At 44.2% G+C, this 15,733-nt stretch overlaps 1 protein-coding gene across 1 annotated transcript in view; it reads left to right on the top strand.

Annotated features, from left to right (window-relative positions):
- Adcy10 (adenylate cyclase 10) overlaps nt 1–15,733 on the top strand; it is a 95,414-nt gene that overhangs the window by 66,128 nt on the left and 13,553 nt on the right. The window contains exons 18-27 of the mRNA XM_028864382.2: nt 985–1,121; nt 2,886–3,011; nt 5,619–5,897; nt 6,157–6,341; nt 6,435–6,489; nt 8,837–8,903; nt 9,145–9,376; nt 10,691–10,798; nt 11,224–11,399; nt 13,881–14,034. Coding sequence (XP_028720215.1) covers nt 985–1,121; nt 2,886–3,011; nt 5,619–5,897; nt 6,157–6,341; nt 6,435–6,489; nt 8,837–8,903; nt 9,145–9,376; nt 10,691–10,798; nt 11,224–11,399; nt 13,881–14,034 — 1,519 coding nt within the window. The remainder of the gene's footprint in view (nt 1–984; nt 1,122–2,885; nt 3,012–5,618; nt 5,898–6,156; nt 6,342–6,434; nt 6,490–8,836; nt 8,904–9,144; nt 9,377–10,690; nt 10,799–11,223; nt 11,400–13,880; nt 14,035–15,733) is intronic.

Genomic DNA, 15,733 nt, shown 5'->3' with positions numbered 1-15,733 from the left:
TGTATATTATGTACATTAAGTTCTCCCCACACCTGTTAGCTTCTCTTGTCCAACTCCTATTCCTGTTATTCAATTTTCTCTTCACCAGACAACTTGCTTTCTACATTCCTGACTCTCTCTGTGTGTGTGTGTGTGTGTGTGTGTGTGTGTGTGTGTGAGAGAGAGAGAGAGATTAAGGCTGCTTATAGTAGCATGGGTGAAGGGTTGTTTACAGGAGAATGGACACTTTACCATGAGTACATGGAGAAAATGTCTCTTATAGTGACCAGTGAAGAAAATGCCTTTCCCTTCCCCATTAACAACATATAAAAATCTCAGGGAAAGGTGGGCCCCTCTCCCTTCCATTACATGGTGTGAACAGGCTCCTGTTTACACATACACACACACACACACAGAGAGAGAGAGAGAGAGAGAGAGAGAGAGAGAGAGAGAGAGAGAAAGTAACAAATAAAATGTGTGTGTGTGTGTGTGTGTGTGTGTGTGTGTGTGTGTGTGTGTGTGTGTGTTGGCAAGAGGACACCCCTCGAGAGTTGGCTCTCTCCTTCTACATGGGTTCTGGGAATCAAATTCCGGTTGTCAGACCTGCCCAGGAAGTGTCTTTAACCATCGAACCATGTTGCTAGAACCTGTTTATATTTTTTAAAGAAATATTGACGGAATTAGCCAAAGCTAATCAGAATCATTACCTACAGCGTGAGGAAGGAGAAGCGAGACCAGAGGATGTAGTTTCAGTCTGGGAAACACACACATTTGTTAGATAACCTTAACTGTGAACTAAACGCGGAGACCGTAGGTCAGCTGCCCAGCCCATGCCTCGCATGCACAGCCCCTAGCCCTGACAACAAAAAAGAAGAAAACTCAGTCCCCAAACTTAAACAAGGTGAAGCACATGGAGGAGGAGAGGAGACCGTCCTCAGATGGCCGAGAAGAGTCTGTTCTTTCCCGACCAGGGGTTCTTCACGGAAATACTTGTTTCCCCTACAGGTACCTGGTGGAGGGGAGCTGTGGGATTCCATTTTACTGTGAGGAACTGCTGAAAAACCTCGACCACCACAAAGTCCTCCTTTTTCAACAAGCAGAGACCGAGGAAAAGACAAACGTGACCTGGAGTAACCTGTTCAGTAAGTAGCTCTTCCTCACTATTGCTCTGTCACTGAGTCTTTTTGCAGAGAAGTTGGCAAGGATTGGGGCTAGCCCCCGGGCTGCTTCCTGTGGAAGATGGCTTCCAAGAGAGTGAAGAAGCACTAGATCTAGAGTCCTAAGTACTAAGGGAACACAGCTAACCTAGACTTCCAGGGCTGGGCTAAAGAAAGGACACTCGGTTGGGTAGTAGTGGTGGCGCATGCCTTTAATCCCAGCATTCGGGAGGCAGAGGCAGGTAGATCTCTGTGAGTTTGAGGCCAGCCTGGTCTACAGAGTGAGTTCTAGGACAGCCAGGACTACACAGAGAACCCTGTCTTGAAAAAACAAAGGAACAAACAAAAAAATGTACACCTCTGATAGACAGCAAAGGACATGGGGAAATGTAAGGGCCTTGATCAGGACCTTTTTGAACCCTTCATTTGATTTTATTCCAACAACATGTTACTCTTGCTTGTTAGCTCTTGCTCACTCTTCCTAGTGTTTTGGTTAATTACTTGGATATCTATCCTTATAGTTTTATGCCCCTGAGAGGCCTGGAAGCATGCATTGTTCTTGCTGGTCACCCTCACACATTATGTTGCATTGAAAGTTTTTAATAAATATATCCATATGAACTGTCTATTACTTACAGTTTGAGCTCACCAGTGTGCTGTGAGATGTTCTGTATGTCCTGCGGGAGCCCGTTCTCAGGTTCCTTCTGACTTTACCGAGCAGGTCCGCAGAGAGGATGATTAGGACCACGGATATGAGTGCAGGTGTCTGAGATAGTCTGTACTTGGCTGTGCTGTGGGATGGTCTGTATGTCAAGTTGCTCTGATTGGTCAATAAATAAAACCTGATTGGCCGTGGCTAGGCACAAAGTATAGGGACTAAAAAGAGAGGAGAAATAAAAGAACAGGAAGGCAGAAGGAGTCACTGCCTGCAGCTGCCGCCAGGACAAGGAGGATGCAAAGTACCAGTAAGCCACGAGCCACATGGCAAGGTATAGATTTATAGAAATGGATTAATTTAAGCTATAAGAACAGTTAGCAAGAAGCCTGCCACGGCCATACAGTTTGTAAGCAATATAAGTCTCTGTGTTTACTTGGTTGGGTCTGAGCAGCTGTGGGACTGGCGGGTGACAAAGATTTGTCCTGACTGTGGGCAAGGCAGGAAAACTCTAGCTACACCGGTGAGCCACTTACTGCCTGGCAGTCTTTGGATACATGATTTATCTCTTCAATCACGAGGAACTTGACTTTATTCACCTTTATGTTTCTACCTCACCCCCCAAGTGTTAGATGAATGACTTAAGGGATAAAGGTTTTGGAGGATGGGTAGACCAACTTAGCAGGCATGTCTGTGCTCAAGCCTGACCATGTCAACCCTCCCTCTGGCTACAGCCATGTCCTTATAAGCCCCACGGGAGTATGAATGAGCATATAGCTCTATACTGCTGTGTGTGATAGGATGCAGTCTAGCTTGGCTGTGAACCCCATTTTTGTAATGTTAAATGTATTATGGAGCTACTAATAGTACCAATTCTTGTTCTGGAGGGTGGGAAACAAAATAATTTGAGTTAATTTAGATTGTCATGTATCAGTTTTATTTAAAAACAAGATGTTCTGGAACATTTGGTGAACGGACATGTCTCTGTTTACTCTTTCTCACCTGAGTTTCTTCTCAAAGTGTTCTGGGAAACCCAGGCCTTCTGAAAACAGGATAATGATTCTCAACTTCCCCGCCCTCTTGTCACCCCATAGAGAATTCCGTTAGGCCAACAGAAGACATGGAGCCTTATACTAACATCTCTGAGGGGCGTAAGGAAGTCTGTTACCTTGTAAGTGGTGTCAGACTGAAGAATCTGTCACCTCCAGCATCACTAAAAGGTACAGAAAGTTGAACTCACATTCAAGTTCTCAGTTGGTTTTACTTTGGCCTCTTTTAGGATGACCGTCTAAAGAAGAGATGAGAACCAAGTTCTTTGGGCGCGCATTTTGTGTTGCCCCGGGTGGTAGGCAGGCTGTACAGCGGGTCTGCTTTTTCTCCCTCTGGTTAGGAGCCTCCTCCCCTCTGTACATACTCTGGATTGAGCAAATGCTTATTCAAATGCACAAAAGGGTGACATGTAAAGAGCTGGGGAGGCAGCTCCCTGGGTAAGGTGCTTGCTGTGCAGGCAACAGGAAGGACCTGAGTTCAATCTCTAGAACTCATCAGGCATGGTGGCACATGTTTTTAGTCCCAGTCCTGAGGGGGTAAAGATGGGAGGTTCACTGAGACTTAGGGTCTACCAGATTAGCTGAATTGGCGAGTATCAGGTTGTGTGGGAAAAAAAGCAAAACAAAACTAATTTACTTTTCTATTGCCATGACCAAATACCATGGCCAAGGCAATTGATAAAAGAAAATATTTAATCCTGAGCTCATATTTTTGTAGAGGGTTAGAGCCCATGACCATCACGGTGGGGAGCATGGCAACAAGCAGGCAGGCATGGTGCTGGAATGGTAGCTGAGAGCTCACATCCTTATCTGTAAGTAGGAGACAGAGCTAATTGGGAATGGTGTGGGCTTTTGAAACCTCAAAGCCAACCCCCAGTGACACACTTCCTCCAACAAGACCACACCTCCTAATCCTTCCTAAGCAGTTCCACCAACAGGAGACCAACATATGAGCCTATGAGGGACATTCTCATTCAAACTACTACAGACCCCATCTCAAAAAAAAGATGGCTGGGAGTAGTGGTGCACACCTTTAATCCCAGCACTCAGGAGGCAGAGGCAGGTGCATCTCCGAGTTCTAGGTCAGCCTGGTCTACAGAGTGAGTTCCAGGACAGCTACGGTTACACAGAGAAACCCTGTTTCAAAAAACAAACAAGAAAGTAAGTAAATAAGGTGAAGTGTGATTGAAGACAGCTCTCAATGTGGACTTCTGGCTTCTAATGCACACACACAAACAAGCACGCGTAAGTACATGTGCAAATACAAACATCTATTCACACATATATACTTATACAAATAATGGAGTGTAATGCATTGTTAATTAAGCTGAAACCAATCATAAGAAAGAAAAATCTAACACTGAGACATTTTCTAACATAGACAATATGAGAAAGAAATGACAAAGAGCTTGTATTTAAGATGTATTGTTTCACTCAAGGACAATGAATTTGAATTCATTTTGTAGCCTGTATGCAGCTCCAATCTATGCCATCCAGAAGTAACTTTAAATGTTTGGAAGGATGGCCTAGGGTCATTTGGAGTCCTTGTCTGCAACAAGTATTTATGTTTCATTCACTGAGTCTCCTGAAGTATGAAGGTATCCTAACTTACTTTCAGCTTCCACCTACCTGTGTTCTGTGAACATGTTGAGAAATTCAAATTTTGTGTATAATGGATATAAAATGTCTAAGAAGTGGGCTGGAAAGATGATTCCATACTGTTCTTGCAACGGAGCTGGGTTCTGTTTCCAGCACCCACAGGGTGACTTACAGCCCCAGTAGTTCCAGTTCTGGGGGATCTGAGACTGTCTTCTGGTCTCCAATGCACTCAGTGAACATGTCCTGACACAGATTCACACATATAAGTGAAAAAAAAATTTAAGTGTCTAGGGGCTAGAGAGATAGATGGCTCAGCGGTTAAGAGCACTGGCTTTTCTTCCAGAGGTTCTGAGTTCAATTCCCAGCAACCACATGGTGGCTCACAACCATCTAAAATAAGATCTGGCACACTCTTCTGGTCTGCAGACATACATGCAGACAGAGCACTGTGTACATAATAAATAAATCTTATTTTAAAAAGTGTCTAAAAGGAGCTAGGGATGTAGCTCAGTGGTAGAGCAAATTGTTGAGCATGCTTGGGGGCCCTGAGTTTAGGCCCCAGAAAACACACACACACACACACACACACACACACACACACACACACACACACACACACACACCACATACACCCCCAAAACCAAAAGACCAGGAACACATGAACTATGTTCATGCTTAGATGAAGAGTTGGGACTGGTGCTCTGGGCTCTTTGAGCCTTGCTCATACAATGGAGATGATTATGTGTATCCTGAGCATAAATGAATCCCTTGGTCAGATAGGGAGAGCCTTGTACTTACTGCTGAGTGGGTCCAGGGAAAGGAGAGCCAGTGAAGACAGCTGGGACAGCCAGGGAAGTCTTCAATGGACAAGAATGGGAAACCTGACTAAAATGGCCTCCTGTGACTTCTCACATACCTTTGTTGCCCTTCAACACTAAACTAGAATACCCTAAAATCCGTCTTATTCATGTCATATAGACAGACCATAGAAACTGCATCTTGTATGTTCCCAGCATGAGGGGTATCTATAAATTGGGTACTAAGAAATTACTTCTTTTGACTTGGCTTAGCTAGGTTTCTACAAACAAGAATTGTAGCTCTGGACAGTCATCTGCCTCAAGCATGCATCTGATGACGGTGGATAACCTGCATCCCATTGTGTGGCTTTTCCACCCACAGAAATCTCTCTGGTCCAGCTGGACAGCATGAGCCTTTCCCATCAGATGCTGGTACGATGTGCCGCCATCATTGGCCTAACCTTCACCACGGAGCTGTTGTTTGAGATTCTCCCCTGCTGGAACATGAAAACCATGATCAAGGCCCTGGCCACTCTAGTGAAGTCCAATGTTTTTGATTGCTTCCGGAGCAGCAAAGATCTTCAACTAGCCCTGAAACAGAATGTGACCACGTTTGAGGTGCATTATCGCTCTATGTCCCTCAAGTCCAACGAGGGGTTAGGTGAGTAGTATCTGGAAAACATCTGTATGCCCCTTGGTTAGAGGCATATCTAGATGAAAGGGCTAAGAGGACTGGAGATGTAGTGGAGAGATAGAGCACTGGCCTAGCATGCACATTGCCCTGGGTTCAATCCCCAATACCACACAATTCAAAACAAAAAGAACCTACCAAAAAACCATAAAGAACTGATGTGTGTGAGGAAGGAGCAGCTGGAATGTGGCCTGCTGCCTGGCTAAAGAGTCCTTCCTTCTCCTTCTAGCTCTTAGTGAAGAGGAGCTCCGTGAAATGGAAGGGGAGGTGATTGAGTGCCACATGCTGCGGTTCTGCAGACCTATAATGCAGAAAACAGCCTACGAACTGTGGCTCAAGGACCAGAAGAAAGTCCTGCATTTGAAATGTGCCCACTGCGCCTCCCTTTTTATTGCGAGGAATAAGCTGCCCACCGTCTTGCAACCACTCTGCGGGCTGGGAATCGTGGTCGACTTCAATCCCTTACGCACCATATTTACTAGTGGATCATCTCACTGTACTCAACAGCTCTTGGATATAAGAACTGTCAAGAACATGGCCAAGTCTCAAGGATATCAAAACAGTGTAAACATTACTTCACTTCTCACCAATCCCATACTCATTGCCGGTGAGAAGCTCTTGGAGACATTAGAAATCTTATGTGTATTTGGGTCAAGGACCTTATTAAGCTATCAAATACCTGTGTGGGTTTGGGCGACGCAAGCTACGTGCTAGGTTTCCACTGGGGCAGGGAAGAAGCTGGCAATTGTAAGCTCAATAGTACCTAGGGGTATCAGTGTCAGTACCTCCATCTCATTCTGTCTCTGTGATCTTTCCATTGAACAGAGCTCATCATAGCGCAGAATCATATTGAAGACTGGCCTGAAGAGGTGGTTCTTTTGAGTGGTGAGCACATCATACCCAGCCCTGGCCATGAGGGGAGGGGAGGAGAGAGGGAGAGAGAAATAGGAGAGGAGAGGGAGAGGGAGAGGAGAGGAGAGGAGAGGAGAGGAGATATCAGGGACTTTGAGATGGCTCAGAGGGGAGAGGTGATTGCTGTCAACCTGACAACTGAGATTTGATCCCTTCGGACCCACATGACAGAAAAAGAAACTACTTCCCACATGTTGTCCTCTGACTTCTTCATGCACACTGTGGCACATACGTCCACTCACATAAGTAAATAAAAGGGTCCATCTTTAAGTTTAGAATCTTACAGTCAAGTCTTCCAAGGGCGTAAGCACACAGAAGATGGAACATCAGTGGTTAGGTCTCATGCCACTAGGGCCAGTAAGGTGTCAGAGAAATGTACATAACTGTCACTGAGTGCTGACTACTATCATCATCCTCAGCATTACATTATTTTTCAAAATTGAAAATATATTTATTACTATTAGAAAATTAAACTGAGTGTTGTACATACCTGTAATTCCAACACTTGGAAGATGGAGGCAGGAAGATTAGGAGTTGAGGTCATCATTGGTTAGATGGCAAGTGTAAAGCCAGCCTGGGCCCCAAGAGACCTGTCTCAGAGAAAACAAAGGTAATATAATATATGCATAGAATGCTACTGACATTAAAACCTGTACCAAGAAACCAAGACACAGTGAATGCCGCTGTCTAAAGTGAGGTTCTAGATGGAGCTGCGTGAATCACAAAGGATTAATTAGAGATCAAGTGGTAGGATTCTTATGCAGTGTGCTAAGAACCATGGCAAAGCTCTGCATGCAGAGTGATGGTCACACAAGTCGGGGACTTGATAAGGATGAGCCCAGAATATTCAAATTGCATTCCTATGAACTAAAAGATCTCTTCAGGTGTGTGGAGGCCAAGGCAAGAGGAGGGAGAACAGGGAGCTAGCTTGGGCTGCAGACAGCCTAGGTTATATAGTAAAACTCTCTCTCAAACAAAACAAGACAGATCTATGGAGTTACATTCATTAGCTGTTAAACCTTGGAGCCCAGGAGCTAGGCTGTGGTGCTACCTCTGCCACTGGCAACGATTCTGAGGTAGGACTTTCTAACCGATTGAAGTCTCATTAGATGGAAGATGTCTAATTCAAGACCTTATCTCCTTAAGTTAGCCTCTGGAGCACTCCGTTTGGGTTTCCTGGAGCAGGTAGGTAGAGTCAGCAGAGTGCTCGCTTGCCTGGCATATGTAGAGCCCTGAGTTTGACTCTTAGCACTGCACTCCCCGAAGTTCTCATTCTTGGGAGGCAAAAGCAGACAGACAAGAAGTTGAAGGTTATCCCTGGTCACAAGTTGAGTTCAAGGCCAGTCAGGGTACATGAGAGCCCATCTCAAACAAAACAGAATAACCTACATAAGTATGTGCGTGTGTGTGTGTGTGTGTGTGTGTGTGTGTGTGTGTGTGTATTTAAATTTCTTTCTTCACTACACATTAATGTTATTTTATGATTGTTAAACTAGTTTTAATTGTAGCATGTTAAGTGGGTCAGAATAATGTTATCAGCTATAACAAACTGGCATTTCAGTGGGTCAGCACAGTGGGATGGGAATTTATTTACCTGCCTTTGTAATAATCCCCTGAAAATTTGACAAGTGGCCTGGCAGAGACACCTATAGACTCAGGCTCCTCCTGGTCAGTGTTTTGCTTTCCTTTGGCTGTTCAGATCTAGCTGCTTTCCTATCTAAGGAAAGACCAGGATAGAAACCCATCTACTTCAGAAGTGACATCCATCACTTCTGATATGATTCTACCTAAGAAGAGAACCACATGGCTTTTTCTAAGCTGAGGTGTCTAGGGGGTGGGTGGTGGGTGGGTGGGTGGTGGTGGTGGTGGTGGTGGTGGTGGTGGTGGTGGTGGTGGACGGGACACAGATGGACTAGGAAATGTGGTTCCTTGGTGGGTAAAGGGAATAAGAGCCTTTGGTGGATAGCAAACATCTCACTTGCTCAATTATTTTCTAGCTGAAGAGGAAGTCAGCTTTTCTAAATCAGAGCTCCCTAAGAAATACAAATTCCCCGAGAATCGCAGGTATGCACATACGTAGTTTTTAGAAGATAGAAAAGAAGCAACTGTCATGACATTGGGGTCACTTCTGGGCTAACCTTTAGGCCTCTTAGGTACCCAGGGGGAATGACAGGGCTGCATGGTGCATCTCACCAGTCGGTGAGAACAACCCTGGACTTTATTAGTCTTCAAAGATAATTTCACATCAAAATCTGTGCTGTGCCTGTAATTTATGGATGATCTGCTTATTCTTGTATTTAAACAGTGATGCAGAAACAAGGAATATAATATTGCATTTCTTTGACAATGTCATTGCAAAGATGGAGTCATCTCAGGATGACATCATCCCTCTGGAGTCATGCCAGTGTGAGGAGCTGCTCCAGATTGTCATCTTGCCACTGGCCCAGCATTTGGTAGCCTTGGAAGAAAACAACAAAGCCCTATACTACTTCCTAGAAGTTGCATCTGCTTATCTCATCCTGGGAGACAACTATAAGGTAAGCTGCTGTTCTCCACCATCATTGTCTTAGCCAATGTGCTATGGCTGTGAAGAGACACCATGGCCCCAGCAACTCTTATAAAGGAAAGCATTTAACTGGGGGCTTGCTTACAGGTTCAGAGGTTTAGTCTATTGTCATCATGGAAGTATGGTGGCATGCAGGCAGACATGGTGCTGGAGAAGGATATGAGAGTTCTACATCCAGATGCACAGATAGCAGGAAAAAAGAGCTACTGGGCCTGGCTTGAGTTTCTGAAACTCCAAAGCCCTCTTCCAGTGACGCACTTCCTCCAATGAGGCCACACTTATTCCAACAAGGCCACACCTCCTAATAGTGCCACTCCCTAATGCCCAAGTATTAAATCTCTGAGCCTATGGGAACCATTCCTGTTCAAACCACCACAATCATCATACATCATGCCTGGCATGGTGGCATGCACCCGTGGTACCAGCACTTGGGAGGTAGAGGCAAGAAGATCAGGATCTAGTCAAGGCCAGATTCAGCCATATGGCAAGTTCATGGCCACCCACCTAGGATACTCAAGACCCTGTCTTGAAAAAAGTAATTAATAACTGATTAATTAAAGTACTACAACCAAGCCAGGCGTGGTGGTATACTTTGGAAGCTGAGGCAGAAGAATCACAAGCTTGAGGTCAGTCTAAGCTACATAGCAAGTTCAAGACCAGCCTAGGCTACCAACCAAATCTTTCCTTAATTAATGAAATATTGCCACTCTTGAAATTGTCTACCTGGGAGAGAGGAAACTGGACTTACATGCAAATGATTTGGGTTCACTCTTAGTATAAACGTTTCATTTGCATCACAGTCCTCGTTAGTAATACCCCAGTGGTTTACACCTTGCTGTCCAACAGTACCACAGAGCACAGACGAGCGATAGGTTTCCTGACTGATAGGAATTTATTTCAGTCCTGTCGCCCTCAGAGGCTTCCCCACTTCTGTCTCTGTACAGTTTGGCTAAACCATCATACAGACAAACTTGAGGCCACCAGAGCACTAGTTAACACTTCCCCAGGAAAACTGTTCCCATGGCAACATGCCCCTTGAACTGAGGTAACTACATGCCTATAATGAAACAGAAAGAAGTGATCGTTAAATCTAGCAGACAGAGGTAGACATGAAGATACCCACCCAGCTTCTGTCTAATGTAGAGGTCCAAAATAACCAATGAGAGCAGGCCTAGGGATGACCTGGGCCCTGAAGTGGCTCCTGCCTCCCTTGCTTTGGCAGAATCTGGGACAAGAGACCCTCTATTAGAACTCACCGCTTCTCCATTTTCTTTGCTGGTTGCAGGCATACATGTATTTGGACGAGGGAGAAAGGCTGCTGAAGACCCTGACGAATGAACACTCTTGGAGTCAGACCTTTGAACATGCTACATTTTATAGTCTCAAAGGTCAGGTAAGGAACCGTTACATTGGAGTCCTAAGGCAGTCCACAGGAGTAAAAGTCATCTGTACATATTCTATAGCCTCTTCTCACAGAGTCTAGAACTCCAAGCTTGACTCAATACTTCCTCGCTATAACTTGATATCTTCCCTACCAAGTAGGTTGACATGTTTATGAAATGTCTTTGTAACAGTGCATATGCATGGGTAAACATTCCCTTATATGATACACAACTCAACGCCAAACCCTACTCTTCAGTCTTCCTTGTGCACGCATCCAATAAACATTTTCATATTACTTTAATTTTAACATTAAATATTTTTAATATTATGTTAGAGCGCATAAAGACTTTGTTCCTGGGCCACAGTTCAACTTTTTGAGATAAGTATTCCTCCAAATTTACTGTTGGTTCCTCTGCCCCTTTCCTTCTTCCTTAGGTCTGTTTTAATATGGGGCAGATGGTACTCGCCAAGAAAATGCTAAAAAAGGCGCTCAAGTTTCTCAACCGAATGTTTCCCTCCAATGTAATCACCCTGATTTTCCAAATGCATGTTGAAAAGAACAGACTCTCCCACTTGATGGCCCTGCATCCCCAGGAGGGCTCGCTACCAGGGTAAGGGACGGAGCTGGGAACAACTGAGGGTCTCACTTCCACTCCCCAGGTAAGGACGGCTGCCATACAGCACAAGTCTGTCCTCACAGCCTGGTGCTCCAGGAGCTCAAACCCTCACTCATAGGATGAGATGGCCAGGGCCAGGATGCCCCGAGCACTTCACAAGTAGCTTTTGTCAAAGAATTCCACCACAAAGTATCTTAGTTAGGGTTTCTATTGCTGTGAAGAGACACCATGACCATGGCAACTCGTTTTTTTTTTTGTTTGTTTGTTTGTTTTTTGTTTTGTTTTTGTTTTTGGTTTGGTTTTTTAGTTTTGTTTTTTTTGTTTTTTGGTTTTTTTTTTTTTTTTTTTTTTTTTTTTTTTTTTTTTTTTTGGTTTTTCCGAGACAGGGTTTCTCTGTGTAGCTTTGCACCTTTCCTGGATCTTGCTCAGTAGACCAGGCTGGCCTTGAACTCACAGAGATCTGCCTGCCTCTGCCTCCCGAGTGCTGGGATTAAAGGCGTGCGCCACCACCGCCTGGCCATGGCAACTCTTATAAAGGAAAAACATTTAATTGGGGTGGCTTACAGTTCAGAGGTTTAGTCCATTATCATCATGGCGTGAGATGGTGGTGTGCAGTCAGATGTGGTGCTGGAGCTAAGAGTCCTACATCTTGACCCACAGGCAACAGGAAGTGAGCTGAGACATTGAGTGTGGCTTGAGCATATATGAAACCTCAAAGCCCGCCTCCACAGTGACACACTTCCTCCAAAAAGGCCATACCTACTCCACAAAACCACTCCTCCTAATAGTGCCATTTCCTATGCGCATATGGGGGCCAATTACATTCAAACTACCACACAAAGTGTGTACCAATTCTCATTATTACTCATACAGTGACTCTCCCGTGGATCTGGAATCAGCTATCAGAACCAGGGCCATGTTCTATAGAACCTCAACTGTAAGCTCCATGCTTTACAGAGATACTAAATATTATTATTATTATTATTATTATTATTATTATTTTAGATTTATTTACTCTATATACAGTGTTCTGCCTGCAGGCCAGAAGAGGGCGCCAGATCTCATTACAGATGGTTGTGAGCCACTGTGTGGTTGCTGGGAATTGAACTCAGTACCTCTGGAAGAGCAGTCAGTGCTCTTAACCTCTAAGCCATCTCTCCTGCCCCTAAATATTATTTTTACCTCAAAGAAAATTAGCAGGCCTTGAGGATATCTGCCAAAGGACAAATTTCCCTATTTTTCTATGAATTTGATAAGGGTTACATTAGGGATGGGTGTTCATTAATTTAAAATGTAGCTAAGATTTGGTCTATAAGTGAACTATAAAAAAAATAATGATCGAAGGGCTGAAAGATGTCTCAGCAGTTAAGGATGCTTACTGAACAATCATAAAACTAGAGTTTGGATCCCAGCATACATATGATAAGCCATGTATTGGGAAGCATGGAGGCAAGATGAGGCATGGTGGGAGAAACAACTAAGAGCTTACATTTTGAACCATAAGCAGGAAACAGAGTGAACTCTATATGGTACCCAAACCGGCCCCCAGCAACAGCCTTCCTCCAGGAAGGCCACATCTTCTCAGCCTCCCCAACTAACTGGGAATCAAGTATTCTAATGCCAGAGCCTGTGATGGACATTCTCATTTAAACTACTATACCATGCATCCCCCAAATACTTGTAACTCCAAGGGATCTGATATACTCTTATGCATAGGTGTGGGCATTACATGCGCCTATAAAACATACAAAATAAGTAAATAAAATGAATATTTAGAAAGAAAATAATGGAGCTGGTAGCACATGTCTCTAATCTTGGTACTTGGGAGACAGAGGCAGGATAGCACGTGAGTATTTGGAACTAACCCGTTTCATTTGTATGAAGTACATTTTCTTCCTTATAAAATGGAGACCATGATATCTATTTTGTGATGACATGGAGCTTTCTGTTTTTTAATTTACTTTCATCTGTATGAATATTTTTCTTAGATGTATGTCTGTGTACCGTGTGCATGTCTAGTGCCCACTAGGGTCAGACTAGGGTGTCAGATCCCCTGTAACTGTATTTAGGTTGATTTTGAGCCATCATGGGGGTACTAGAAATTGAACCTGGGTCCTCTATGACAAGTACTCTTAACCACTGAGCCATCTTTCCCTCCCCATAACATAGTTTAGGTAAAAAGTGAAGCTGGTTACAGGCACATGGGTGTCATTCTCCACATTTGAGTCTATAGGGAAAAAGGGGATGATTTGACCCCATTTCACACAGAAGGTGAAGTTTAGACAGGCTCACCTAGTTAATTCAATGTAACATACTTGAGTGCTTCATAAAAATGCATGTGATCATCAGTCATGAGTCAGGCCTCCAGTTCAGGTTAGGACTCTGGGAGAACAGCAGGAGGGCACAGGGAGCCTGAGCATGTGAGCCCAGTGGTCAGGAACCCTTCCCTCTGTCCATCTGCCGTTCTGATGACAGGAAGAAACTGGCACAACTCCACCTGCAAGCTTCCTGCTTCTCCTTGCTGTGGAAGATCTACAGCTTGAACCTCTTTTTCCATTACAAGTATTACGGCCAGCTGGCAGCCATGATGCAAATGAACGCCTCGCTGGAAACTCAAAATAATTTCCAGGTATGTTTGTAGCTGTCCTTGAAACTGCTGCATCGCATTTAGAAAAGCAGCAGCAACAAACCTCCAAAGCCGACGGGACCTGAAAATCACATGGTTGTAATGGAAACCTCTCTGGCTGGGTGGTTTTGCCAGCAGCTAACAAATGTTTTGGCCCCCAGATGACTCCACTGTTAGAATCAAACTGCTTTTGCTTTTGTGGGTTGGAATTGATATTATAGGACACCAAGTGAGAAAAACTTGACAGGGTCTCACTTTGTATACCAGGCTGGCCTTGAACTTGCAGAGTTCCACCTGCCTCTGCCTGCCAAGTACTGGGATTAAAGGCGTGTGCCACCAGCGCCCAGCTAAAATTCTTAAAAACAACAATAAAAAGTGTATATCAACATAATTAGCATTATTCAATACAGTTCTCCAAACAACAGCAGGAAAATACAGTGAGAAGTGTGGCATTGTATTAAGTTTTTGTAAATATCTTTTTGTGTGTGTGCTTTATAGATTCACTGTGATTGTGTGTCTTATTTTGTTTTGTTGTTGTTGGTTTTTTTTGTTTGTTTGTTTGTTTGTTTTGAGACAGAGTTTCTCTGTGTAGCCCTGGCTGTCCTGGAACTAGAGCTCTGTAGACCAGGCTGGCCTCAAACTCACCTACCTCTCCCTCCTAAGTGTTGGGATCAAAGGCATGTGCTTGTGTTTCTTATTTTGTTTGAGGAAGATTCATGTTTGTTTGTTTGTTTGAGACATTTGAGACAGGCCTCACTCTATAGCCTAGGCTGGCCCCCACCTTGCAGTATCTTGAGTACTGGGATTACAGGTATGTGCCACTAGGCCTGCTTTGATAATTAGATGTTCAGCTCATCTTCACCGAGATGTAGTGTCACATATGATGCCTCTGGTAAACTCAGTAGTATATTCAGAGAATGAGCATCCAAGAAGCTAAATGGAAAAAGATAGTTCTCTTTCAAAAGATGGAATCCAGCCATGGACAGTTTAAGATAACAGAAGGACTAGATGAGAACCCAGAGAGTGGCTTCCAGACCCATCCTCAGTGTGACCACCAGCAAGCCACCCAGGCAAGCCACCCAGGCAAGCCCTGAGCTTTCTATTGGCCCCACGAGATGAAGCAGTCCGACTCTGTTCTCTTGGTCCACATACAGGAAGTCCAGAGACTAGAGACTATTGCTGCTGTTGACTTGTCATTTGCCCCACCCCCACCCCCGCCATGTATGGCCAAGCTTCCTTTGCTACTGCATTGTGCATGTTCACACCAGGAATTTGGAATTTGCAAAAAAGAACTTTGTGATTTAACAAGTACCTAGAGACTTGCCTGTGACAGATTGTGAGGAATTCCAGGAAGAAAGGTCCTCCTGGAAAAAGCCTTAAAAGGGGGGCTGGAGAGATCGTTAAAGGCACTGGCTGCTCTTCCAAAGGTCCTGAGTTCAATTCCCAGCAACCACATGGTGGCTCACAACCATCTGTAATGAGATCTGGTGCCCTCTTCTGGCCTGCAGGGGTACATGCAGGCAGAGCACTGTATGCATAATAAATAAACAAATCTTTAAAAAAAAAAAGTCTTATAAAGCCTCCCCTGTACAATCACCCCAACATAATAAATACTTGGACTATTAGAGAATCCATTATTAGTCTATTCTCCTGTCTTTATTTTTCAGAGCAGTTTATAGATGTATTATGTATGTATGTATGT

Source organism: Peromyscus leucopus, chromosome 15 (assembly GCF_004664715.2).
Source record: "Peromyscus leucopus breed LL Stock chromosome 15, UCI_PerLeu_2.1, whole genome shotgun sequence".
In the NCBI taxonomy this organism is placed as follows: Eukaryota; Metazoa; Chordata; class Mammalia; order Rodentia; family Cricetidae; genus Peromyscus; species Peromyscus leucopus.
This window is presented reverse-complemented; position numbering and strand designations above follow the sequence as displayed.